This window comes from Oncorhynchus keta, chromosome 9 (genome assembly GCF_023373465.1).
Source record: "Oncorhynchus keta strain PuntledgeMale-10-30-2019 chromosome 9, Oket_V2, whole genome shotgun sequence".
In the NCBI taxonomy this organism is placed as follows: domain Eukaryota; kingdom Metazoa; phylum Chordata; class Actinopteri; order Salmoniformes; family Salmonidae; genus Oncorhynchus; species Oncorhynchus keta.
In genome coordinates, this window is record NC_068429.1 from 15638689 (window position 1) to 15664419 (window position 25731).

At 44.3% G+C, this 25731-nt stretch overlaps 1 protein-coding gene across 7 annotated transcripts in view; it reads left to right on the plus strand.

The window, feature by feature from the left end:
- LOC118388058 (ral guanine nucleotide dissociation stimulator-like) overlaps positions 1-25731 on the plus strand; it is a 101815-nt gene that overhangs the window by 70884 nt on the left and 5200 nt on the right. For 6 of the 7 annotated variants that reach the window (XR_008142802.1, XR_008142804.1, XR_008142803.1 and 3 more), the window contains exons 8-16: positions 1179-1256; positions 17575-17661; positions 17774-17806; positions 17913-18034; positions 18226-18318; positions 19211-19436; positions 19763-19837; positions 25093-25350; positions 25473-25587. Coding sequence is in view for 4 of the 7 variants with exons in the window: in XM_052525295.1 (XP_052381255.1) it covers positions 1179-1256; positions 17575-17661; positions 17774-17806; positions 17913-18034; positions 18226-18318; positions 19211-19436; positions 19763-19837; positions 25093-25350; positions 25473-25587 (1087 nt within the window). In the remaining 3 variants the exon portion in view is untranslated. The remainder of the gene's footprint in view (positions 1-1178; positions 1257-17574; positions 17662-17773; positions 17807-17912; positions 18035-18225; positions 18319-19210; positions 19437-19762; positions 19838-25092; positions 25351-25472; positions 25588-25731) is intronic. The other variant, XM_052525293.1, reaches the window with a different exon arrangement.

A 25731-nucleotide genomic window follows, 5' to 3' on the forward strand; every position in this document is an offset into this window, starting at 1 on the left:
CAGTATAGCAGTATAGAACAGAACAGAACAGTTTAGAACAGAACAGTATAGAACAGTGTAGCAGTATAGAACAGAACAGTGCAGTATAGAACAGTATAGAACAGTGCAGTATAGAACAGTACAGAACAGTATAGCAGTATAGAACAGAACAGTATAGCAGTATAGAACAGTACAGAACAGTATAGCAGTATAGAACAGAACAGTATAGCAGTATAGAACAGAACAGTATAGCAGTATAGAACAGAACAGTTTAGAACAGAACAGTATAGCAGTATAGAACAGTACAGAACAGTATAGCAGTATAGAACAGAACAGTATAGCAGTATAGAACAGTGCAGTATAGAACAGAACAGTATAGCAGTATAGAACAGAACAGTATAGCAGTATAGAACAGAACAGTGTAGCAGTATAGAACAGAACAGTATAGCAGTATAGAACAGAACAGTATAGCAGTATAGAACAGAACAGTTTAGAACAGAACAGTATAGAACAGTGTAGCAGTATAGAACAGAACATTATAGCAGTATAGAACAGTATAGAACAGAACAGTTTAGAACAGAACAGTATAGCAGTATAGAACATTATAGCAGTATAGAACAGAACAGTATAGAACAGAACAGTTTAGAACAGAACAGTATAGCAGTATAGAACAGTGTAGCAGTATAGAACAGAACATTATAGCAGTATAGAACAGAACAGTATAGCAGTATAGAACAGTACAGAATAGTACAGCAGTATAGAACAGTACAGAACAGTACAGCAGTGTAGAACAGAAGGTGGTTGTTCTGGTGGGTGGTCTTGACTTGGATGTGGGGGTGTGAGACTGTGCAGGTGTTATGTAGGGGAGATAGCGACTAAGCCACTTACACACACATAGACATCAAACCCTGACATTCCCCAAATTCCAGAACAAACACACATACGTCAGGGTATCTAGATGGGGGGGGGGGTGCAACTTGGGAATATATCTCCCCTGCCTGATACTCTGCAGTAGAATGGGGGAGAGTGTATGTTCACCATTTGATAGCTTGATAAATGATAAGCTCGGTGCGCATTCCAGGTAAAGGTGGGTATTCTTTCATTTAATTGAACAGAAACTAGTGTTATCTGATTGCTGAAATAGGGGCTTAGGCTTTCGATCTCACTGTGAATGTTGTCCGTTATTTTTTTCTGTTTAGGAAGGCACGTCCAAATTCGCCACCCTGGAAATAAACCCCAAACGAGCCCAGAAGAGACAGCAGCAACCCCGAGACCTGGTAAGGACATTGAGAGGCAATGTAAGAAAGGAGGGAGGGGAGGGTAAGATGGAGTGGACTTAGAGAGAGACAAAATACTAGAAGGATTGAAGAGGAAGAAAAAAGTAGCTTTTACAAAAATGGAGGATGGCATGAAAAGCAGAGAGAGATGACATGAAAAGCAGAGAGAAAGCTGAGAGAGATGACATGAAAATCCGAGAGAAAGCAGAGAGAGAGATGACATGGAGGATGGCATGAAAAGCAGAGAGGGATGACATGAAAATCCGAGAGAGAGAGATGACATGGAGGATGGCATGAAAAGCAGAGAGAGAGATGACATGAAAAGCAGGGAGAAAGCAGAGAGAGATGACATGAAAATCCGAGAGAGAGATAAAATGGAGGATGGCATGAAAAGCAGAGAGAGAGATGACATGAAAAGCAGGGAGAAAGCAGAGAGAGATGACATGAAAAGCAGAGAGAAAGCAGAGAGCGATGACATGAAAATCCGAGAGAAAGCAGAGAGAGAGATGACATGGAGGATGGCATGAAAAGCAGAGAGAGATGACATGGAGGATGGCATGAAAAGCAGAGAGAGATGACATGGAGGATGGCATGAAAAGCAGAGAGAGATGACATGAAAAGCAGAGAGAAAGCAGAGAGAGAGATGACATGGAGGATGGCATGAAAAGCAGAGAGAGATGACATGGAGGATGGCATGAAAAGCAGAGAGAGATGACATGGAGGATGGCATGAAAAGCAGAGAGAGATGACATGGAGGATGGCATGAAAAGCAGAGGGAGATGACATGAAAAGCAGAGAGAAAGCAGAGAGATGACCTGAAAATCCGAGAGAAAGCAGAGAGAGAGATGACATGGAGGATGGCATGAAAAGCAGAGAGGGATGACATGAAAATCCGAGAGAGAGATGACATGGAGGATGGCATGAAAAGCAGAGAGAGAGATGACATGAAAAGCAGGGAGAAAGCAGAGAGAGATGACATGAAAATCCGAGAGAGAGAAAAATGGAGGATGGCATGAAAAGCAGAGAGAGAGATGACATGAAAAGCAGGGAGAAAGCAGAGAGAGATGACATGAAAAGCAGAGAGAAAGCAGAGAGAGATGACATGAAAATCCGAGAGAAAGCAGAGAGAGAGATGACATGGAGGATGGCATGAAAAGCAGAGAGAGATGACATGGAGGATGGCATGAAAAGCAGAGGGAGATGACATGGAGGATGGCATGAAAAGCAGAGAGAGAGATGACATGAAAAGCAGAGAGAGATGACATGGATGGCATGAAAAGCAGAGAGAGAGATGACATGGAGGATGGCATGAAAAGCAGAGAGAGATGACATGGAGGATGGCATGAAAAGCAGAGAGAGAGATGACATGGAGGATGGCATGAAAAGCAGAGAGAGATGACATGGAGGATGGCATGAAAAGCAGAGGGAGATGACATGAAGGATGGCAGAGAGAAAGACAGAGAGAGATGAAAATGGAGGAAAGCATGAAAATGACATGAGAGAGATGAAAAGCATGAGAGGATGACATGAAAAGCAGAGAGAGAGATGACATGGAGGATGGCATGAAAAGCAGAGAGAGATGACATGACATGAAAAGCAGAGAGAGATGAGATGACATGAAAAGCAGAGAGAAAGAGGGAGGATGGCATGAAAAGCAAGCAGAGAGAGATGACATGGAGGATGGCATGAAAAGCAGAGAGAGAGATGACATGGAGGATGGCATGAAAAGCAGAGAGAGATGACATGGAGGATGGCATGAGAAAAGCAGAGAGAGATGACATGGAGGATGGCATGAAAAGCAGAGAGAGAGATGACATGGAGGATGGCATGAAAAGCAGAGAGATGACATGGAGGATGGCATGAAAAGCAGAGAGAGATGACATGAGGATGGCATGAAAAGCAGATGACATGGAGGATGGCATGAAAAGCAGAGGATGAGATGACATGGTGGATGGCATGAAAAGCAGAGAGAGATGACATGGTGGATGGCATGAAAAGCAGAGAGAGATGACATGGAGGATGGCATGAAAAGCAGAGGGAGATGACATGGAGGATGGCATGAAAAGCAGAGAGAGAGATGACATGAAAAGCAGAGAGATGACATGGATGGCATGAAAAGCAGAGAGAGAGATGACATGGAGGATGGCATGAAAAGCAGAGAGAGATGACATGGTGGATGGCATGAAAAGCAGAGAGAGATGACATGGAGGATGGTATGAAAAGCAGAGAGAGATGACATGGAGGATGGCATGAAAAGCAGAGGGAGATGACATGGAGGATGGCATGAAAAGAAAAGCAGAGAGAGATGACATGAAAAGCAGAGAGATGACATGGAGGATGGCATGAAAAGCAGAGAGAGATGACATGGAGGATGGCATGAAAAGCAGAGAGAGAGATGACATGAAAATCAGGGAGAAAGCAGAGAGAGATGGCATGAAAAGCAGGGAGAAAGCAGAGAGAGATGACATGAAAAGCAGAGAGAGATGACATGGAGGATGGCAGGAAAAGCAGAGAGAGATGACATGGAGGATGGCATGAAAAGCAGAGGGAGATGACATGGAGGATGGCATGAAAAGCAGAGAGAGATGACATGAAAAGCAGAGAGAGATGACATGGAGGATGGCATGAAAAGCAGAGAGAGATGACATGGAGGATGGCATGAAAAGCAGAGAGAGAGATGACATGAAAAGCAGGGAGAAAGCAGAGAGATGACATGAAAAGCAGAGAGAAAGCAGAGCGAGATGACATGAAAATCCGAGAAAGCAGAGAGAGAGATGACATGGAGGATGGCATGAAAAGCAGAGAGAGATGACATGGTGGATGGCATGAAAAGCAGAGAGAGATGACATGGAGGATGGCATGAAAAGCAGAGAGAGATGACATGGAGGATGGCATGACAAGCAGAGAGAGATGACATGAAAATCAGAGAGAAAGGAGAGAGAGATGACATGAAAAGCAGAGAGAGAGATGACATGAAAAGCAGGGAGAAAGCAGAGAGAGATGACATGAAAAGCAGAGAGAAAGCAGAGAGAGATGACATGAAAATCCGAGAGAAAGCAGAGAGAGAGATGACATGGAGGATGGCATGAAAAGCAGAGAGAGATGACATGGAGGATGGCATGAAAAGCAGAGAGAGATGACATGAAAATCCGAGAGAAAGCAGAGAGAGAGATGACATGGAGGATGGCATGAAAAGCAGAGAGAGATGACATGGAGGATGGCATGAAAAGCAGAGAGATGACATGGAGGATGGCATGAAAAGCAGAGAGAGATGACATGGAGGATGGCATGAAAAGCAGAGAGAGATGACATGGAGGATGGCATGAAAAGCAGAGAGAGAGATGACATGGAGGATGGCATGAAAAGCAGAGAGAGATGACATGGAGGATGGCATGAAAAGCAGAGGGAGATGACATGGAGGATGGCATGAAAAGCAGAGAGAGAGATGACATGAAAAGCAGAGAGAGATGACATGGAGGATGGCAGGAAAAGCAGAGAGAGATGACATGGAGGATGGCATGAAAAGCAGAGGGAGATGACATGGAGGATGGCATGAAAAGCAGAGAGAGAGATGACATGGAGGATGGCATGAAAAGCAGAGAGAGATGACATGGAGGATGGCATGAAAAGCAGAGAGAGAGATGACATGGAGGATGGCATGAAAAGCAGAGAGAGATGACATGGAGGATGGCATGAAAAGCAGAGGGAGATGACATGGAGGATGGCATGAAAAGCAGAGAGAGATGACATGGAGGATGGCATGAAAAGCAGAGAGAGAGATGACATGGAGGATGGCATGAAAAGCAGAGAGAGAGATGACATGGAGGATGGCATGAAAAGCAGAGAGAGATGACATGGTGGATGGCATGAAAAGCAGAGAGAGATGACATGGTGGATGGCATGAAAAGCAGAGAGAGATGACATGGAGGATGGCATGAAAAGCAGAGGAGATGACATGGAGGATGGCATGAAAAGCAGAGAGAGATGACATGAAAAGCAGAGAGAGATGACATGGATGGCATGAAAAGCAGAGAGAGAGATGACATGGAGGATGGCATGAAAAGCAGAGAGAGATGACATGGTGGATGGCATGAAAAGCAGAGAGAGATGACATGGAGGATGGTATGAAAAGCAGAGAGAGATGACATGGAGGATGGCATGAAAAGCAGAGGGAGATGACATGGAGGATGGCATGAAAAGCAGAGAGAGAGATGACATGAAAAGCAGAGAGGGCTGGCATGAAAAGCAGAGAGAGATGACATGGAGGATGGCATGAAAAGCAGAGAGAGAGATGACATGAAAATCAGGGAGAAAGCAGAGAGAGATGACATGAAAAGCAGAGAGAGATGACATGAAAAGCAGAGAGAGATGACATGGAGGATGGCATGAAAAGCAGAGGGAGATGACATGGAGGATGGCATGAAAAGCAGAGAGAGAGATGACATGAAAAGCAGAGAGAGATGACATGGAGGATGGCATGAAAAGCAGAGAGAGATGACATGGAGGATGGCATGAAAAGCAGAGAGAGAGATGACATGAAACGCAGGGAGAAAGCAGAGAGAGATGACATGAAAAGCAGAGAGAAAGCAGAGCGAGATGACATGAAAATCCGAGAGAAAGCAGAGAGAGAGATGACATGGAGGATGGCATGAAAAGCAGAGAGAGATGACATGGTGGATGGCATGAAAAGCAGAGAGAGATGACATGGAGGATGGCATGAAAAGCAGAGAGAGATGACATGGAGGATGGCATGACAAGCAGAGAGAGATGACATGAAAATCAGAGAGAAAGGAAAGAGAGATGACATGAAAAGCAGAGAGAGAGATGACATGAAAAGCAGAGAGAGAGATGACATGAAAAGCAGAGAGAGAGATGACATGGAGGATGGCATGAAAAGCAGAGAGATAGATGACATGAAAACCAGGGAGAACGCAGAGAGAGATGACATGAAAAGCAGAGAGATAGATGACATGAAAAGCAGAGAGAGATGACATGGAGGATGGCATGAAAAGCAGAGAGAGATGACATGGAGGATGGCATGAAAAGCAGAGAGAGAGATGACATGAAAAGCAGGGAGAAAGCAGAGAGAGATGACATGAAAAGCAGAGAGAAAGCAGAGAGAGATGACATGAAAATCCGAGAGAAAGCAGAGCGAGAGATGACATGGAGGATGGCATGAAAAGCAGAGAGAGATGACATGGAGGATGGCATGAAAAGCAGAGAGATGACATGGAGGATGGCATGAAAAGCAGAGAGAGATGACATGGTGGATGACATGAAAAGCAGAGAGAGATGACATGGAGGATGGCATGAAAAGCAGAGAGAGATGACATGGTGGATGGCATGAAAAGCAGAGAGAGAGATGACATGGAGGATGGCATGAAAAGCAGAGAGAGATGACATGGAGGATGGCATGAAAAGCAGAGAGAGATGACATGGAGGATGGCATGAAAAGCAGAGAGAGATGACATGGAGGATGGCATGAAAAGCAGAGAGAGAGATGACATGGAGGATGGCATGAAAAGCAGAGAGAGATGACATGGAGGATGGCATGAAAAGCAGAGAGAGATGACATGGTGGATGGCATGAAAAGCAGAGAGAGATGACATGGTGGATGGCATGAAAAGCAGAGAGAGATGACATGGTGGATGGCATGAAAAGCAGAGAGAGATGACATGGAGGATGGCATGAAAAGCAGAGGAGATGACATGGAGGATGGCATGAAAAGCAGAGAGAGATGACATGGAGGATGGCATGAAAAGCAGAGAGAGATGACATGGTGGATGGCATGAAAAGCAGAGAGAGATGACATGGAGGATGGCATGAAAAGCAGAGAGAGATGACATGGAGGATGGCATGAAAAGCAGAGAGAGATGACATGGAGGATGGCATGAAAAGCAGAGAGAGATGACATGGAGGATGGCATGAAAAGCAGAGAGAGATGACATGGAGGATGGCATGAAAAGCAGAGAGAGAGATGACATGGAGGATGGCATGAAAAGCAGAGAGAGATGACATGGAGGATGGCATGAAAAGCAGAGAGAGATGACATGGAGGATGGCATGAAAAGCAGAGAGAGATGACATGGAGGATGGCATGAAAAGCAGAGGGAGATGACATGGAGGATGGCATGAAAAGCAGAGAGAGAGATGACATGAAAAGCAGAGAGAGATGACATGGAGGATGGCATGAAAAGCAGAGAGAGAGATGACATGGAGGATGGCATGAAAAGCAGAGAGAGATGACATGAAAATCAGAGAGAAAGGAGAGAGAGATGACATGAAAAGCAGAGAGAGAGATGACATGAAAAGCAGAGAGAGAGATGACATGAAAAGCAGAGAGAGAGATGACATGGAGGATGGCATGAAAAGCAGAGAGATAGATGACATGAAAACCAGGGAGAACGCAGAGAGAGATGACATGAAAAGCAGAGAGATAGATGACATGAAAAGCAGAGAGAGATGACATGGAGGATGGCATGAAAAGCAGAGAGAGATGACATGGAGGATGGCATGAAAAGCAGAGAGAGAGATGACATGAAAAGCAGGGAGAAAGCAGAGAGAGATGACATGAAAAGCAGAGAGAAAGCAGAGAGCGATGACATGAAAATCCGAGAGAAAGCAGAGAGAGAGATGACATGAGGGTGGCATGAAAAGCAGAAAGAGATGACATGGAGGATGGCATGAAAAGCAGAGAGAGAGATGACATGGAGGATGGCATGAAAAGCAGAGAGAGATGACATGGAGGATGGCATGAAAAGCAGAGGGAGAGATGACATGGAGGATGGCATGAAAAGCAGAGAGAGAGATGACATGGAGGATGGCATGAAAAGCAGAGAGAGATGACATGGAGGATGGCATGAAAAGCAGAGAGAGAGATGACATGGAGGAAGGCATGAAAAGCAGAGAGAGATGACATGGAGGATGGCATGAAAAGCAGAGAGAGATGACATGGAGGATGGCATGAAAAGCAGAGAGAGAGATGACATGGAGGATGGCATGAAAAGCAGAGAGAGATGACATGGTGGATGGCATGAAAAGCAGAGAGAGATGACATGGAGGATGGCATGAAAAGCAGAGAGAGATGACATGGTGGATGGCATGAAAAGCAGAGAGAGATGACATGGTGGATGGCATGAAAAGCAGAGAGAGATGACATGGAGGATGGCATGAAAAGCAGAGGGAGATGACATGGAGGATGGCATGAAAAGCAGAGAGAGATGACATGGAGGATGGCATGAAAAGCAGAGAGAGATGACATGGAGGATGGCATGAAAAGCAGAGAGAGATGACATGGAGGATGGCATGAAAAGCAGAGAGAGATGACATGGAGGATGGCATGAAAAGCAGAGGGAGATGACATGGAGGATGGCATGAAAAGCAGAGAGAGATGACATGGAGGATGGCATGAAAAGCAGAGAGAGAGATGACATGGAGGATGGCATGAAAAGCAGAGAGAGAGATGACATGGAGGATGGCATGAAAAGCAGAGGGAGATGACATGGAGGATGGCATGAAAAGCAGAGAGAGATGACATGGAGGATGGCATGAAAAGCAGAGAGAGATGACATGGAGGATGGCATGAAAAGCAGAGGGAGATGACATGGAGGATGGCATGAAAAGCAGAGAGAGAGATGACATGAAAAGCAGAGAGAGATGACATGGAGGATGGCATGAAAAGCAGAGAGAGAGATGACATGGAGGATGGCATGAAAAGCAGAGAGAGATGACATGGTGGATGGCATGAAAAGCAGAGAGAGATGACATGGAGGATGGCATGAAAAGCAGAGAGAGATGACATGGAGGATGGCATGAAAAGCAGAGGGAGATGACATGGAGGATGGCATGAAAAGCAGAGAGAGAGATGACATGAAAAGCAGAGAGAGATGACATGGAGGATGGCATGATAAGCAGAGGGAGATGACATGGAGGATGGCCTGAACAGCAGAGAGAGAGAGATGACATGAAAAGCAGAGAGATGACATGAAAAGCAGAGAGAGATTACATGAAAATCGGAGAGAAAGCAGAGAGAGATGACATGAAAAGCAGAGAGATGACATGGAGGATGGCCTGAACAGCAGAGAGATAGATGACATGGAGGATGGCATGAAAAGCAGAGGGAGATGACATGGAGGATGGCATGAAAAGCAGAGAGAGAGATGACATGAAAAGCAGAGAGAGATGACATGGAGGATGGCATGAAAAGCAGAGAGAGATGACATGGAGGATGGCATGAAAAGCAGATAGAGAGATGACATGAAAAGCAGGGAGAAAGCAGAGAGAGATGACATGAAAAGCAGAGAGAAAGCAGAGCGAGATGACATGAAAATCCGAGAGAAAGCAGAGAGAGAGATGACATGGAGGATGGCATGAAAAGCAGAGAGAGATGACATGGTGGATGGCATGAAAAGCAGAGAGAGATGACATGGAGGATGGCATGAAAAGCAGAGAGAGATGACATGGAGGATGGCATGAAAAGCAGAGAGATAGATGACATGAAAACCAGGGAGAAAGCAGAGAGAGATGACATGAAAAGCAGGAGAAAGCAGAGAGATAGATGACATGAAAAGCAGGGAGGAAGCAGAGAGAGATGACATGAAAAGCAGAGAGAGAGATGACATGAAAAGCAGAGAGAGAGATGACATGAAAAGCAGAGAGAGAGATGACATGAAAAGCAGAGAGAGAGATGACATGGAGGATGGCATGAAAAGCAGAGAGATAGATGACATGAAAACCAGGGAGAAAGCAGAGAGAGATGACATGAAAAGCAGAGAGATAGATGACATGAAAACCAGGGAGAAAGCAGAGAGAGATGACATGAAAAACAGAGAGATAGATGACATGAAGAGCAGGGAGAAAGCAGAGAGATAGATGACATGAAAAGCAGGGAGAAAGCAGAGAGAGATGACATGAAAAGCAGAGAGAAAGCAGAGAGATAGATGACATGAAAAGCAGGGAGAAAGCAGAGAGAGAGATGACATGTAAAGCAGGGAGATAGATTACATGAAAAGCAGGGAGAAAGCAGAGAGAGAGATGACATGAAAAGCAGAGAGATAGATGACATGAAAAGCAGAGAGATAGATGACATGAAAAGCAGGGAGAAAGCAGAGATAGATGACATGAAAAGCAGAGAGAGAGATGACATGAAAAGCAGGGAGAAAGCAGAGAGATAGATGACATGAAAAGCAGAGACATAGATGACATGAAAAGCAGAGATAGATGACATGAAAAGCAGAGAGAGAGATGACATGAAAAGCAGGGAGAAAGCAGAGAGATAGATGACATGAAAAGCAGGGAGAAAGCAGAGAGAGATGACATGAAAAGCAGAGAGAGAGATGACATGAAAAGCAGAGAGATAGATGACATGAAAAGCAGAGAGATAGATGACATGAAAAGCAGGGAGAAAGCAGAGAGAGAGATGACATGAAAAGCAGGGAGAAAGCAGAGAGAGAGATGACATGAAAAGCAGAGAGATAGATGACATGAAAAGCAGAGAGAGATGACATGAAAAGCAGAGAGAGAGATGACATGAAAAGCAGAGAGAGATGACATGAAAAGCAGAGAGAAAGCAGAGAGAGAGATGACATGAAAAGCAGGGAGAAAGCAGAGAGAGAGATGACATGAAAAGCAGGGAGAAAGCAGAGAGAGAGATGACATGAAAAGCAGAGAGAAAGCAGGGAGATCGGTGACATGAAAAGCAGAGAGAAAGCAGAGAGAGAGATGACATGTAAAGCAGGGAGAAAGCAGAGAGAGAGATGAAATGTTCTGACAGACAGAGGATGAGTATAGGGGAGGTCAAAAAATGAAGACTGAGTGAGAGCCAGAGAGCCTTACAAGAGCGAGAGATGACAGTGCATTCATCTTAAGATAGTTTTTTGGTGAGTGATAGCTAGAGGGACAGAAGGAGGGACAGAGAGACAAAGAGGGAAATATATATAAATGAAAGAGAGAGAGAGAGGTGACAGATGTAGTCCAAGCACCCCCATCTTGGCCCTGTAGATTAGACAGGCTGGAGTCATTGTTTTTTTAAAGCCGTGTCAGGAAGTGTTCCAGCAGGCAAGACGCCATAGAATAGAAAACAAGCGTCCCTCTGTCCTCACTGAACTCTGCTGAGACGCTCACTCAGACACACACAGTCACACATGCTCCTATTGCCATGTTTTCTGGTTCGAATCCCTGAGCCGACCAGGCGAACAATCTGTCTGTGCCCTTCAGCAAGGCTCTTAACCCAAATTGCTCCTGTAAGTCGCTCTGGATAAGAGCGTCTGCTAAATGACTCAAATGTACATTTTATGGATCAATGCTCTCTCACCCTTTCACTCTCACTCATCTGCTCCACTTTAAAATCACTCCCTTTGAAATTGACCCACTTTGTAGTAAATGGCTGTCATGGATGCCTCTAAAGAAAATAGCTTAGAGGTGCAGTATTTTGCTGTTCACAATAAGGGGATTCATGTCATTGTTCTCTCTGTGGTGTATAGAATTAGAATGAATAAGAAGGGACACATCGCCCTCTAGTGGTTGTTTGGGGAATCAATCTGACTCGCAAAATGCTCACAGCTCACTCTAGTGGTGATATGCAACTTTACAGCTTAATTTGACTGTAATTACAATGCAATTATATGACAATTGTGCATTTATTAAACTGGGAACAGCAGCCAGCTGTAGATAGCTCATTTATATAAGCAGTGTCCACAGAGGGAGATGCAGATATTCAATTATTGATTTCCATATACTTTTTTCCCCCTGATGAAAAATGTATGTTACTCATTATTTAACCACTAGCAAAGTCATGCATGCACACGTACACACACACACACACACACACACACACACACACACACACACACACACACACACACACACACACACACACGTACACACACGTACACACACACACACACGTACACACACGTACACACACACACGTACACACACACACACACACACACACACACACACGCACACACGTACACACGTACACACGTACACACACACACACGTACACACACACACACACACACACATAACATCGACGAGCTAACCACCTCCGTCATCGGCTTAATTAGAAAATGCATCAGTGACGTTGTACCCACCCACGGTGAGGGTTCGCTGCTTCCCCAACCAAAAGTCCTGGATTAAAACCAAGGTTGGCACTAAACTAAAGGACAAGGCTACCCCATACAGAGCTATCGTAGACAACCGTGGGGCTATGGCCCGAGGACAGGAATAAGTACAAGAAGTACCGCTATGACCTCCACAGAGTCCTCAAACGAGCAAAAAGACAATATAGGAATAAGGTGGATTCATACTACACAGGCTCCGACGCCACCCGCATGTGTCAGGGGCTACAGTCCATTACGGATTACAAAGGAAGACCCAACCGTGATCTACCCAACGATGTCTCTCTACCAGACCAACTCCATGCATTTTATGTACGCTTTGACATCGATCCGGGTGCGAGTGCTGTCACTGACCCGGGTGTGAGTGCTGTCACCGACCCAGAGGACTAATCTCGCTCTCCAAGGCCGACGTGAGAAGAGTCTTTAATCAGGTCAACAGCTGCAAGGCCGCGGGCCCGTCGGTATTCCAGGGCAACGTTCTCTGCATGTGCAGAACAGCTGGCAGGCATGTTCACGGTCATTTTCAACCTCTCCTTGTCCCAGTATATAATCCCCACGTTTTAAGATGACCACAATGATCCCTGTTACTGAGATCTCTTAAGGATTCATGCCACAATGATTACCACCCTGTTGCACTCACTTCTGTGAAGTGCTAATGAAGTGCTTTGAGAGGCTGGTTACACACATTAACTCCACCATTCCAGCTACCCTAGACCCACTCCATTTTGCATACTGCCCCAACAGACCCATAGACCCAATCTCAATTGCTCCCCACACTGCCCTCACCCACATAGGTAAGAGGAATAACTACAGTGCATTCGGAAAGTATTCAGAACCTTGATTTTTTTCCACGTATCATCCTTATTCTAAAATTGATTTAAATAGTTTTTTTTACCACTCATCAATCTACACACAATACCACATAATGACAAAGCAACATTTTTTTTTTTAGAAATTACAAACAAAAAACGGAAATATCACATTTATTCAAGTATTCAGACCCTTTACTCAGTACTTTGTTGAAGCACCTTTGGCAGCGATTACAGCCTCAAGTCTTCTTGGGTATGACACTACAAGCTTGGCACACCTGTATTTGGGAAGTTTCTCCTACTCTTCTCTGCAGATTCTCTCAAGCTCTGTCAAGTTGGATGGGGAGTATTGCTGCACAGCTATTTTCCAGTCTCTCCAGAGATGTTCGATCGTGTTCTAGTCAGGGCTCTGGCTGGGCCACTCAAGGATGTTCAGAGACTTGTCCCGAAGCCACACCTGCGTTGTCGTGGCTGTGTGCTTAGGGTTTGTTGTCCTGTTGGAAAGTGAACCTTCGCCCCAGTCTGAGGTCCTGAGTGCTCTGGAGCAGGTTTTCATCAAGCATCTCTCTGTACTTTTGCTCCATTCATATTTCCCTCGATTCTGACTAGTCTCCCAGTCCCTGCTGCTGAAAAATATCCCCACAGCATGATGCTGCCACCACCATGATTTACTGTAGGGATGGTGCCAGGTTTCCTCCAGATGTGATGCTTGGCATTCAGGGCAAAGAGTTCAATCTTTCATCAGACCAGAGAATCTTGTTTCTCATGGTCTGAGATTCCTTTAGGTGCCTTTTGGTAAACTCCAAGCGGGCTGTCATGTGCCTTTTACTCAGGAGAGGCTTCTGTCTGGCCACTCTACCATAAAGGCCTGATTGTTGGAGTGCTGCAGAGATGGTTGTCCTTCTGGAAGTTTCTCCCATCTCCACAGAGGAGCTCTGTCAGAGTAACCATCGGGTTCTTTGTCACCTCCCTGACCATGGCCCTTCACCCCCGATTGCTCAGTTTGGCCGGGCGGCCAGCTCTAGGAAGAGTCTTAGTGGTTCCAAACTTTTTCCATTTAAGAATGTTCTTGGGGACCGTCAATGCTGCAGACATTTTTTGATACCCTTCCCCAGATCTGTGCCTCAACACAATCCTGTCTCGGAGATCTACAGACAATTCCCTCGACATCATGGCTTGGTTTTTGCTCTGACATGCACTGTCAACTGTGGACCTTATATAGATGTGTGTGTGCCTTTTCCAAATCATGTCCAATATATTGTATTTACCACAGGTGGACTCCAATCTAGTTGTAGAAACATCTCAAGGTTGATCAATGGAAACAGGATGCAGCATAGCTCAATTTCGAGTCTCATAGCAAAGGGTCTGAATACTTATGTAAGTAAGGTATTTCTAAAAACCTGTTTTCACTTTGTCATTATGGGGTATTGTGTGTAGATTGATGAGGGGGGGGAATTATTTAATACATTTCAGAATAAAGCTGTAACGTAACAAAATGTGGAAAAAGTCAAGGTGTCTGAATACTTTCCGAATGCACTGTATGTGAGAATGTTGTTCATTGACTACAGCTCAGTGTTTAACACCATTATCCCCTCCAAGCCCGTCACCAAGCTTAGGACTCTGGGTCTGAACACATACCTCTGCAACTGGATCCTGGACTTGACGTGCCGACTCCAGGTGGTAAGGGTAGGCAACATCACCTCCACCACACTGACCCTTAACACAGGAGCCCCACAGGGGTGTGTGCTTAGTCCCCTCCTGTACTCCCTGTTCACCTACGACTTCAACGGATGACTTCAACGCCATTATCAAGTTCACTGATGACATGACGGTGGTAGGCCTGAGCACCGGCGACAATGAGTCAGCCTACAGGGAGGAGATCAGTGTGGTGCCAGAGCAACAACCTCTCCCTCAACGTCAGCAGGACCAAGGAGCTGATCGTGGACTATAGGAAATGGGGGGGGTGAGCACACCCCAATCCACATCGACGGGGCGGCAGTGGAGCAGGTCGACAGCTTCAAGTTCCTCGGTGTCCAAATCACTAAAGACTTAAAATGTCCAAACACACACGTAAAGTCATGTAGAAGGAGCTACTGCGCCCCTTCCACTCAGGAGGATGAAAAGGTTTGGCACGGACCCTCAAATCCTGAATGTTCTACAGCTGTACCATTGAGAGCATATTGACTGACTGCATCACTGCTTGGTATGGCAATAGCACCGCCCTCGATCGCATGGCGCTACGTACATCACTGAGAATGAGCTTCCTGCCATTCAGGACCTCTATATCAGGCGGTGTGAAAAGAAGGCCCGGAAAATCGCCAAAGACCCCAACCACCCAGGCCGTAAACTATTTTCTCTGCTGCCTCACGGCATAAGGTGTGTCAGGTCTGACCCCAACAGGCTCCTGAACAGCTTCTATCCCCAAGCAATACAACTGATAAATAACAAACAAAATAACTACACAGACCGAGTTTACCTCGTATCTTTATTGACCTTTTTATTTCAGTCTCTCTGGACACACACAGGGCCCTACACACACACACACACACACACACACACACACACACACACACACACACACACACACACACACACACACACACACACACACACACACACACACACACACACACACACACACACACACACACACACACACACACACACACACACACACACTTTTCACTCCAACACACACAAACACTCACTCCATCATCTGCTCTCACACATAATATGCACATACATTTATACTGACTCTACACACCCGCACACCCGCTCACCTGTAAGCTGCTGCTACTCTGTTTATCTTCTATCCAGTTGCCTAGTCACCCCTGTACATATCTACCTCCATCACCCCAGTATCCCTGTCCCCTTACCCCAATACATAACTACCTCCATCACCCCAGTATCCCTGTCCCCTTACCCCTATACATATCTACCTCCATCACCCCAGTGTCCCTTTCCCCTTACCCCTATACATATCTACCTCCATCACTCCAGTATCCCTGTCACCTTACCCCTATACATATCTACCGCCATCACCCCAGTATCCCTGTCACCTTACCCCTATACATATCTACCCCCATCACCCCAGTATCCCTGTCACCTTACCCCTATACATATCTACCCCCATACTCCAGTATCCCTGTCCCCTTACCCCTATACATATCTACCCCCATCACCCCAGTATCCCTGTCACCTTAACCCTATACATAACTACCTCCATCACCCCAGTATCCCTGTCACCTTACCCCTATACATATCTACCCCCATCACCCCAGTATCCCTGTCACCTTACCCCTATACATATCTACCCCCATCACCCCAGTATCCCTGTCACCTTACCCCTATACATATCTACCCCCATACTCCAGTATCCCTGTCATCTTACCCCTATACATATCTACCCCCATACTCCAGTATCCCTGTCCCCTTACCCCTATACATATCTACCTCCATCACGCCAGTATCCCTGTCACCTTAACCCTATACATATATATCTCCATCACCCCAGTATCCCTGTCCCCTTACCCCTATACATATCTACCTCCATCACCCCAGTATCCCTGTCCCCTTAACCCTATACATATCTACCTCCATCACCCCAGTGTCCCTGTCCCCTTACCCCTATACATATCTACCTCCATCACCCCAGTATCCCTGTCACCTTACCCCTATACATATCTACCTCCATCACCCCAGTATCCCTGTCCCCTTAACCCTATACATATCTACCTCCATCACCCCAGTGTCCCTGTCCCCTTACCCCTATACATATATATCTCCATCACCCCAGTATCCCTGTCCCCTTAACCCTATACATATCTACCTCCATCACCCCAGTGTCCCTGTCCCCTTACCCCTATACATATCTACCCCCATACTCCAGTATCCCTGTCACCTTACCCCTATACATATCTACCCCCATACTCCAGTATCCCTGTCATCTTACCCCTATACATATCTACCCCCATACTCCAGTATCCCTGTCCCCTTACCCCTATACATATCTACCTCCATCACCCCAGTATCCCTGTCATCTTACCCCTATACATATCTACCCCCATACTCCAGTATCCCTGTCCCCTTACCCCTATACATATCTACCTCCATCACTCCAGTATCCCTGCACATGTAAATATGGTATTAGAACTGACTTTTTAAAATATTACCGATATATAGTATGTTTACTTACTTACCGGTACTTTATTGTGTATTTCAAATGTCTTATTCTTATTTCTCGTGTGATTTTTTTTTTTCTCCTAGTAATATATTGTTCTTGATTATTGCATTGTTGGGTTTTGATTTCACAGTACTTGTGCACGTGACATTAAAACTTGAAACACATGCTAACACCAGTCTCTGCCTGCCTGTTTGTTTATTTCAGAGTGTGATGCAGGGGACCATTCCCTACCTGGGCACTTTCCTTACAGACCTAGTCATGATGGACACAGCCATGAAGGACTACCTGGATGTGAGTGGCACACACACACACTCACACAAACATACACTCACACATCCCCTCTTTCCTCAAAATTACACACAACCCAATTTCTGTTCTGAATAACATATTTTCTTGTTTACAGGGAGGGCTGATCAATTTTGAGAAGAGGAGGAAGGTGAGAAAAGCAATATGAATTTCAAGTGTGATGATGATTATGGTGATTACAATGATGATGAAGATGTGAGTGCATATTGATCATTTTCTTTCCTCTGGTTGTATAGGAGTTTGAGGTGATTGCCCAGATCAAGCTTCTGCAGCTGGCCTGCAACAACTATAACTTCACCCGAAACAAGCGTTTCCGAGAGTGGTTCTCCGGTGTGGACAAACTCACAGAGGCTGAGAGGTAAGAGAGAGAACAGATAGTATTCTGTTACAAATACATGAAAGAGTATTTTCACACTGCACCAGAAATAGATTGCTGTGGGTGTGAGGAACAGTAGGGGGGGAAGAGAGGGAGACTTTGAAAAAAAGGAGGAGTAATGAAAGACCGGAACACACAAACACATGCTCTTCTTTGTGTGTTTTTTTCCACAGCTACAGCCAGTCATGTGAGATCGAGCCATTGTCAGAGTCAGCCTCCAACACTCTCAAGAAGAAGAACACAGGAATCATCAAACGCTGGAGCGAGTAAGTCAATAAATATTATTGCAGGAAGTTATTTCTGTTCAATAGGTGCTATATATGATTTACAGTCTATTTGTGTCAATGTGTTTTAACTCATTATTCACGCTCTTCTTTTCTCCCACTCTTGCTCTCAACCTGCATTTTCTCTTCCATCTCTCCCCTCTCTCTGTCTCTCTCCGTCCCTCTTCCTCCCATCTCTCCCCTCTCTCTGTCTCTCTCCGTCCCTCTCTCCCTCCCATCTCTCCCCTCTCTCTGTCTCTCTCCGTCCCTCTCTGTCTCTCTCTGTCTCTCTCTGTCTCTCTCTCCCTCCCATCTCTCCCCTCTCTCTGTCTCTCTCTGTCTCTCTCTCCCTCCCATCTCTCCCCTCTCTCTGTCTCTCTCCGTCCCTCTCTCCCTCCCATCTCTCCCTTCTCTCTGTGTCTCTCCGTCCCTCTCTCCCTCCCATCTCTCCCCTCTCTCTGTCTCTCTCCGTCCCTCTCTCCCTCCCATCTCTCCCCTCTCTCTGTCTCTCTCCGTCCCTCTCTCCCTCCGATCTCTCCCCTCTCTCTCTCTCTCCGTCCCTCTCTCCCTCCCATCTCTCCCCTCTCTCTGTCTCTCTCTGTCTCTCTCTCCCTCCCATCTCTCCCCTCTCTCTGTCTCTCTCCGTCCCTCTCTCCCTTCTCTCTGTCTCTCTCCGTCCCTCTCTCCCCCCATCTCTCCCCTCTCTCTGTCTCTCTCTGTCCCTCTCTCCCTCCCATCTCTCCCCTCTCTCTGTCTCTCTCCCCTCTCTCTGTCTCTCTCTGTCTCTCTCCTTCCCTCTCTCCCTCCCATCTCTCCCCTCTCTCTGTCTCTCTCCGTCCCTCTCTCTCCCCTCTCTCTGTCTCTCTCCCTCCCATTTCTTCACTCCCTCTCTCAGTCGCCAGCCTGCCAGCTCGGAGCCAGGCTGCAGCAGTGCGGGCAGCTCCCACTCCAAGTCCTTTGACCAGCTGCGTTACGCCCCCTGCCTGGGGGGCTCGGGTGGAGGTGGAGGGGGTGATGGAGCGGACTCCCTGAGCGTCACCTCCGCTGGCTCCAGCAGCTCCGATGTGGAGGAGATCAATATCAGCTTCATCTCCGACTCACCCGATGTCCACGAGCGAAAGGTGTGAGAGAGAGGAGATCTTCTATATATCTATTTATTTCATTTATACAGGAAAGTCGATTAAGAATATATTCTTATTTACAATGATGACCTGTCAGTGGACAGGGACGTATTACTACGAGTGTGTGTTGACATCTGTAAGCTGGAAGTTGCCCCACCATGTGTGATGGGGATGTCATATCTCTGAGTCTTGCTTTAAAGACCATGATACCTGTATGATCACTATAGCCATACTACTGTCTTAGCATAGTATAACTCTTCCATCCCACAAGAAACAGCTCATGTGAGGCCCACTGGTGACTGTAGCTCTTAATTCCTTTTCTGTAGACCTCCACGCCTTCCGTAAAACATTCCAATTCCACGTTAGGGAAGTGCGGCCCCTTGCCTGACCTGGCACCCACGGTACTATTTAATACTTCCTGTACCATCTCTCTGTTTCCCCTGTGCTAGCTTGTGGTGCAGCCATTTCACACTGCCATCAGAGGAGTGTGCTGCTTGCACTGTGTCTATCTGAGTGACGTCACCATCACATCACCCCTGTAGCCATTTTGTGAATGGGCGAGAACTGTGTGTGTGTGTGTGTGTGTGTGTGTGTGTGTGTGTGTGTGTGTGTGTGTGTGTGTGTGTGTGTGTGTGTGTGTGTGTGTGTGTGTGTGTGTGTGTGTGTGTGTGTGTGTGTGTGTGTGTGTGTGTGTGTGTGTGTGTGTGTGTTGAGTAGTTTCCGAATGTGTGCAGGTGTCGATTTATTCATGTGTCTGCTCCTTTTGATCACCGCTGCACCTTGACCTTTTTTGTTTTGACTGGTTTTATTTGTTGTGTCTTTGGTGAAGAGATCATCTTGTATCCATAGTAACAGTTCATCTTGTATCCATACTACTCAGTAGAAGTAACAGTTCACCTTGTATCCATACTACTCAGTAGAAGTAACAGTTCACCTTGTATCCATACTACTCAGTAGAAGTAACAGTTCATCTTGTATCCATAGTAACAGTTCATCTTGTATCCATACTACTCAGTAGAAGTAACGATTCATCTTGTATCCATACTACTCAGTAGAAGTAACAGTTCACCTTGTATCCATACTACTCAGTAGAAGTAACAGTTCATCTTGTATCCATACTACTCAGTAGAAGTAACAGTTCATCTTGTATCCATACTACTCAGTAGATGTAACAGTTCACCTTGTATCCATACTACTCAGTAGAAGTAACAGTTAATCTTGTATCCATACTACTCAGTAGAAGTAACAGTTCATCTTGTATCCATACTACTCAGTAGAAGTAACAGTTCACCTTGTATCCATACTACTCAGTAGAAGTAACAGTTAATCTTGTATCCATACTACTCAGTAGAAGTAACAGTTCATCTTGTATCCATACCACTCAGTAGAAGTAACAGTTCACCTTGTATCCATACTACTCAGTAGAAGTAACAGTTCACCTTGTATCCATACTACTCAGTAGAAGTAACAGTTAATATTGTATCCATACTACTCAGTAGAAGTAACAGTTCATCTTGTATCCATAGTAACAGTTCACCTTGTATCCATACTACTCAGTAGAAGTAACAGTTCATCTTGTATCCATACTACTCAGTAGAAGTAACAGTTCATCTTGTATCCATACTACTCAGTAGAAGTAACAGTTCACCTTGTATCCATACTACTCAGTAGAAGTAACAGTTCATCTTGTATCCATACTACTCAGTAGAAGTAACAGTTCATCTTGTATCCATACTACTCAGTAGATGTAACAGTTCACCTTGTATCCATACTACTCAGTAGAAGTAACAGTTAATCTTGTATCCATACTACTCAGTAGAAGTAACAGTTCATCTTGTATCCATACTACTCAGTAGAAGTAACAGTTCACCTTGTATCCATACTACTCAGTAGAAGTAACAGTTAATCTTGTATCCATACTACTCAGTAGAAGTAACAGTTCATCTTGTATCCATACCACTCAGTAGAAGTAACAGTTCACCTTGTATCCATACTACTCAGTAGAAGTAACAGTTCACCTTGTATCCATACTACTCAGTAGAAGTAACAGTTAATATTGTATCCATACTACTCAGTAGAAGTAACAGTTCATCTTGTATCCATAGTAACAGTTCACCTTGTATCCATACTACTCAGTAGAAGTAACAGTTCATCTTGTATCCATACTACTCAGTAGAAGTAACAGTTCACCTTGTATCCATACTACTCAGTAGAAGTAACAGTTCATCTTGTATCCATACTACTCAGTAGAAGTAACAGTTCATCTTGTATCCATACTACTCAGTAGAAGTAACAGTTCACCTTGTATCCATACTACTCAGTAGAAGTAACAGTTCACCTTGTATCCATACTACTCAGTAGAAGTAACAGTTCATCTTGTATCCATAGTAACAGTTCATCTTGTATCCATACTACTCAGTAGAAGTAACAGTTCACCTTGTATCCATACTACTCAGTAGAAGTAACAGTTCATCTTGTATCCATACTACTCAGTAGAAGTAACAGTTAATCTTGTATCCATACTACTCAGTAGAAGTAACAGTTCACCTTGTATCCATACTACTCAGTAGAAGTAACAGTTCACCTTGTATCCATACTACTCAGTAGAAGTAACAGTTCATCTTGTATCCATAGTAACAGTTCATCTTGTATCCATACTACTCAGTAGAAGTAACAGTTCATCTTGTATCCATACTACTCAGTAGAAGTAACAGTTCACCTTGTATCCATACTACTCAGTAGAAGTAACAGTTCATCTTGTATCCATACTACTCAGTAGAAGTAACAGTTCACCTTGTATCCATACTACTCAGTAGAAGTAACAGTTCATCTTGTATCCATACTACTCAGTAGAAGTAACAGTTCACCTTGTATCCATACTACTCAGTAGAAGTAACAGTTCATCTTGTATCCATACTACTCAGTAGAAGTAACAGTTCACCTTGTATCCATACTACTCAGTAGAAGTAACAGTTCACCTTGTATCCATACTACTCAGTAGAAGTAACAGTTCACCTTGTATCCATACTACTCAGTAGAAGTAACAGTTCATCTTGTATCCATAGTAACAGTTCATCTTGTATCCATACTACACAGTAGAAGTAACAGTTCATCTTGTATCCATACTACTCAGTAGAAGTAACAGTTCACCTTGTATCCATACTACTCAGTAGAAGTAACAGTTCATTTGTATCCATACTACTCAGTAGAAGTAACAGTTCACCTTGTATCCATACTACTCAGTAGAAGTAACAGTTCATCTTGTATCCATACTACTCAGTAGAAGTAACAGTTCACCTTGTATCCATAGTAACAGTTCATCTTGTATCCATAGTAACAGTTCATCTTGTATCCATAGTAACAGTTCATCTTGTATCCATAGTAACAGTTCACCTTGTATCCATACTACTCAGTAGAAGTAACAGTTCACCTTGTATCCATACTACTCAGTAGAAGTAACAGTTCTTCTTGTATCCATACTACTCAGTAGAAGTAACAGTTCATCTTGTATCCATAGTAACAGTTCATCTTGTATCCATACTACTCAGTAGAAGTAACAGTTCATCTTGTATCCATAGTAACAGTTCATCTTGTATCCATACTACTCAGTAGAAGTAACAGTTCACCTTGTATCCATACTACTCAGTAGAAGTAACAGTTCATCTTGTATCCATAGTAACAGTTCATCTTGTATCCATACTACTCAGTAGAAGTAACAGTTCACCTTGTATCCATACTACTCAGTAGAAGTAACAGTTCACCTTGTATCCATACTACTCAGTAGAAGTAACAGTTCATCTTGTATCAATAGTAACAGTTCATCTTGTATCCATACTACACAGTAGAAGTAACAGTTCATCTTGTATCCATACTACTCAGTAGAAGTAACAGTTCACCTTGTATCCATACTACTCAGTAGAAGTAACAGTTCATTTGTATCCATACTACTCAGTAGAAGTAACAGTTCACCTTGTATCCATACTACTCAGTAGAAGTAACAGTTCATCTTGTATCCATACTACTCAGTAGAAGTAACAGTTCACCTTGTATCCATAGTAACAGTTCATCTTGTATCCATAGTAACAGTTCATCTTGTATCCATAGTAACAGTTCATCTTGTATCCATAGTAACAGTTCACCTTGTATCCATACTACTCAGTAGAAGTAACAGTTCACCTTGTATCCATACTACTCAGTAGAAGTAACAGTTCTTCTTGTATCCATACTACTCAGTAGAAGTAACAGTTCATCTTGTATCCATAGTAACAGTTCATCTTGTATCCATACTACTCAGTAGAAGTAACAGTTCATCTTGTATCCATAGTAACAGTTCATCTTGTATCCATACTACTCAGTAGAAGTAACAGTTCACCTTGTATCCATACTACTCAGTAGAAGTAACAGTTCACCTTGTATCCATAGTAACAGTTCACCTTGTATCCATACTACTCAGTAGAAGTAACAGTTCACCTTGTATCCATACTACTCAGTAGAAGTAACAGTTCATCTTGTATCCATACTACTCAGTAGAAGTAACAGTTCATCTTGTATCCATACTACTCAGTAGAAGTAACAGTTCATCTTGTATCCATACTACTCAGTAGAAGTAACAGTTCATCTTGTATCCATACTACTCAGTAGAAGTAACAGTTCACCTTGTATCCATACTACTCAGTAGAAGTAACAGTTCATCTTGTATCCATACTACTCAGTAGAAGTAACAGTTCATCTTGTATCCATACTACTCAGTAGAAGTAACAGTTCATCTTGTATCCATACTACTCAGTAGAAGTAACAGTTCACCTTGTATCCATACTACTCAGTAGAAGTAACAGTTCACTTTGTATCCATACTACTCAGTAGAAGTAACAGTTCATCTTGTATCCATACTACTCAGTAGAAGTAACAGTTCACCTTGTATCCATACTACTCAGTAGAAGTAACAGTTCATCTTGTATCCATAGTAACAGTTCATCTTGTATCCATACTACTCAGTAGAAGTAACAGTTCACCTTGTATCCATACTACTCAGTAGAAGTAACAGTTCATCTTGTATCCATACTACTCAGTAGAAGTAACAGTTCATCTTGTATCCATAGTAACAGTTCATCTTGTATCCATACTACTCAGTAGAAGTAACAGTTCACCTTGTATCCATACTACTCAGTAGAAGTAACAGTTCACCTTGTATCCATAGTAACAGTTCACCTTGTATCCATACTACTCAGTAGAAGTAACAGTTCACCTTGTATCCATACTACTCAGTAGAAGTAACAGTTCATCTTGTATCCATAGTAACAGTTCACCTTGTATCCATACTACTCAGTAGAAGTAACAGTTCACCTTCTATCCATAGTAACAGTTCACCTGGTTGCACATTCTTCTGTCCACATATTTCATTGTGTTTTCTACATTTTATGTGCATGTCATATTAGTAGCAAGCACTCTTGGGGATCCCATTAGAGAAAAAAACACCAGCCTCAATTTCAGTGTTCCCAAATATTTGTCTTAATTCACTGGAATTCATTCAATAGATCCCAGTCATGTTAAATGATCATGTTTAATATGCATTGCTTAACTTGATTGCATCTCAATATTCTTAAATGGCACTGTGATCTAACCTGTGCTACCCCCTTCTCTCTCTGTCTCTCTCCAGTTCTGGGAGTCTACCTCTCTGTCCTCCTTGGATGCCTCTGGTCTGGGCTCTGGCTCGGGCTCCAGCAGCGCCTCCTCCTCCTCCATGTCCTCCACGCCCGTGGTAGGGGCCGGCTCCCGCTCACACAAGCGCTCCGTGTCGGGCGTGTCCAGCTACTCGTCGCTGTCACTGCCCCTCTACAACCAGCAGGTGGATGACTGCTGCATCATCCGCGTCAGCCTGGACGTGGACAACGGCAACATGTACAAGAGCATCCTGGTGAGCTGCTGCGTCCGTTTTGATTATGATAGATTAGACAAGAGAATTTCCTTGCCAGTGTGTTTTAGTGGTTGTGAGGTCTGGTTGAGTCAAATTTCTTGTGGTCATCACATGATCTCCAGGTGACCAGTCAGGACAAGACGCCGGCGGTGGTCAGGAAGGCCATGGTGAAACACAACCTGGACCGGGAGAGAGCGGAGGATTACGAACTGCTGCAGAAGATCTCTGAGGAGAAAGGTCAGTCAGCTGTTTGTCACGTTCACTCAGGACTTACAGTAGAACCTGGAAGATACAAACCTCAAGGTTCATGCATTTTGAACTATATTTCACACAAACATTTCAGTTTTCCCCACACCCTCCATTCTGTACCTGTTCGTATCT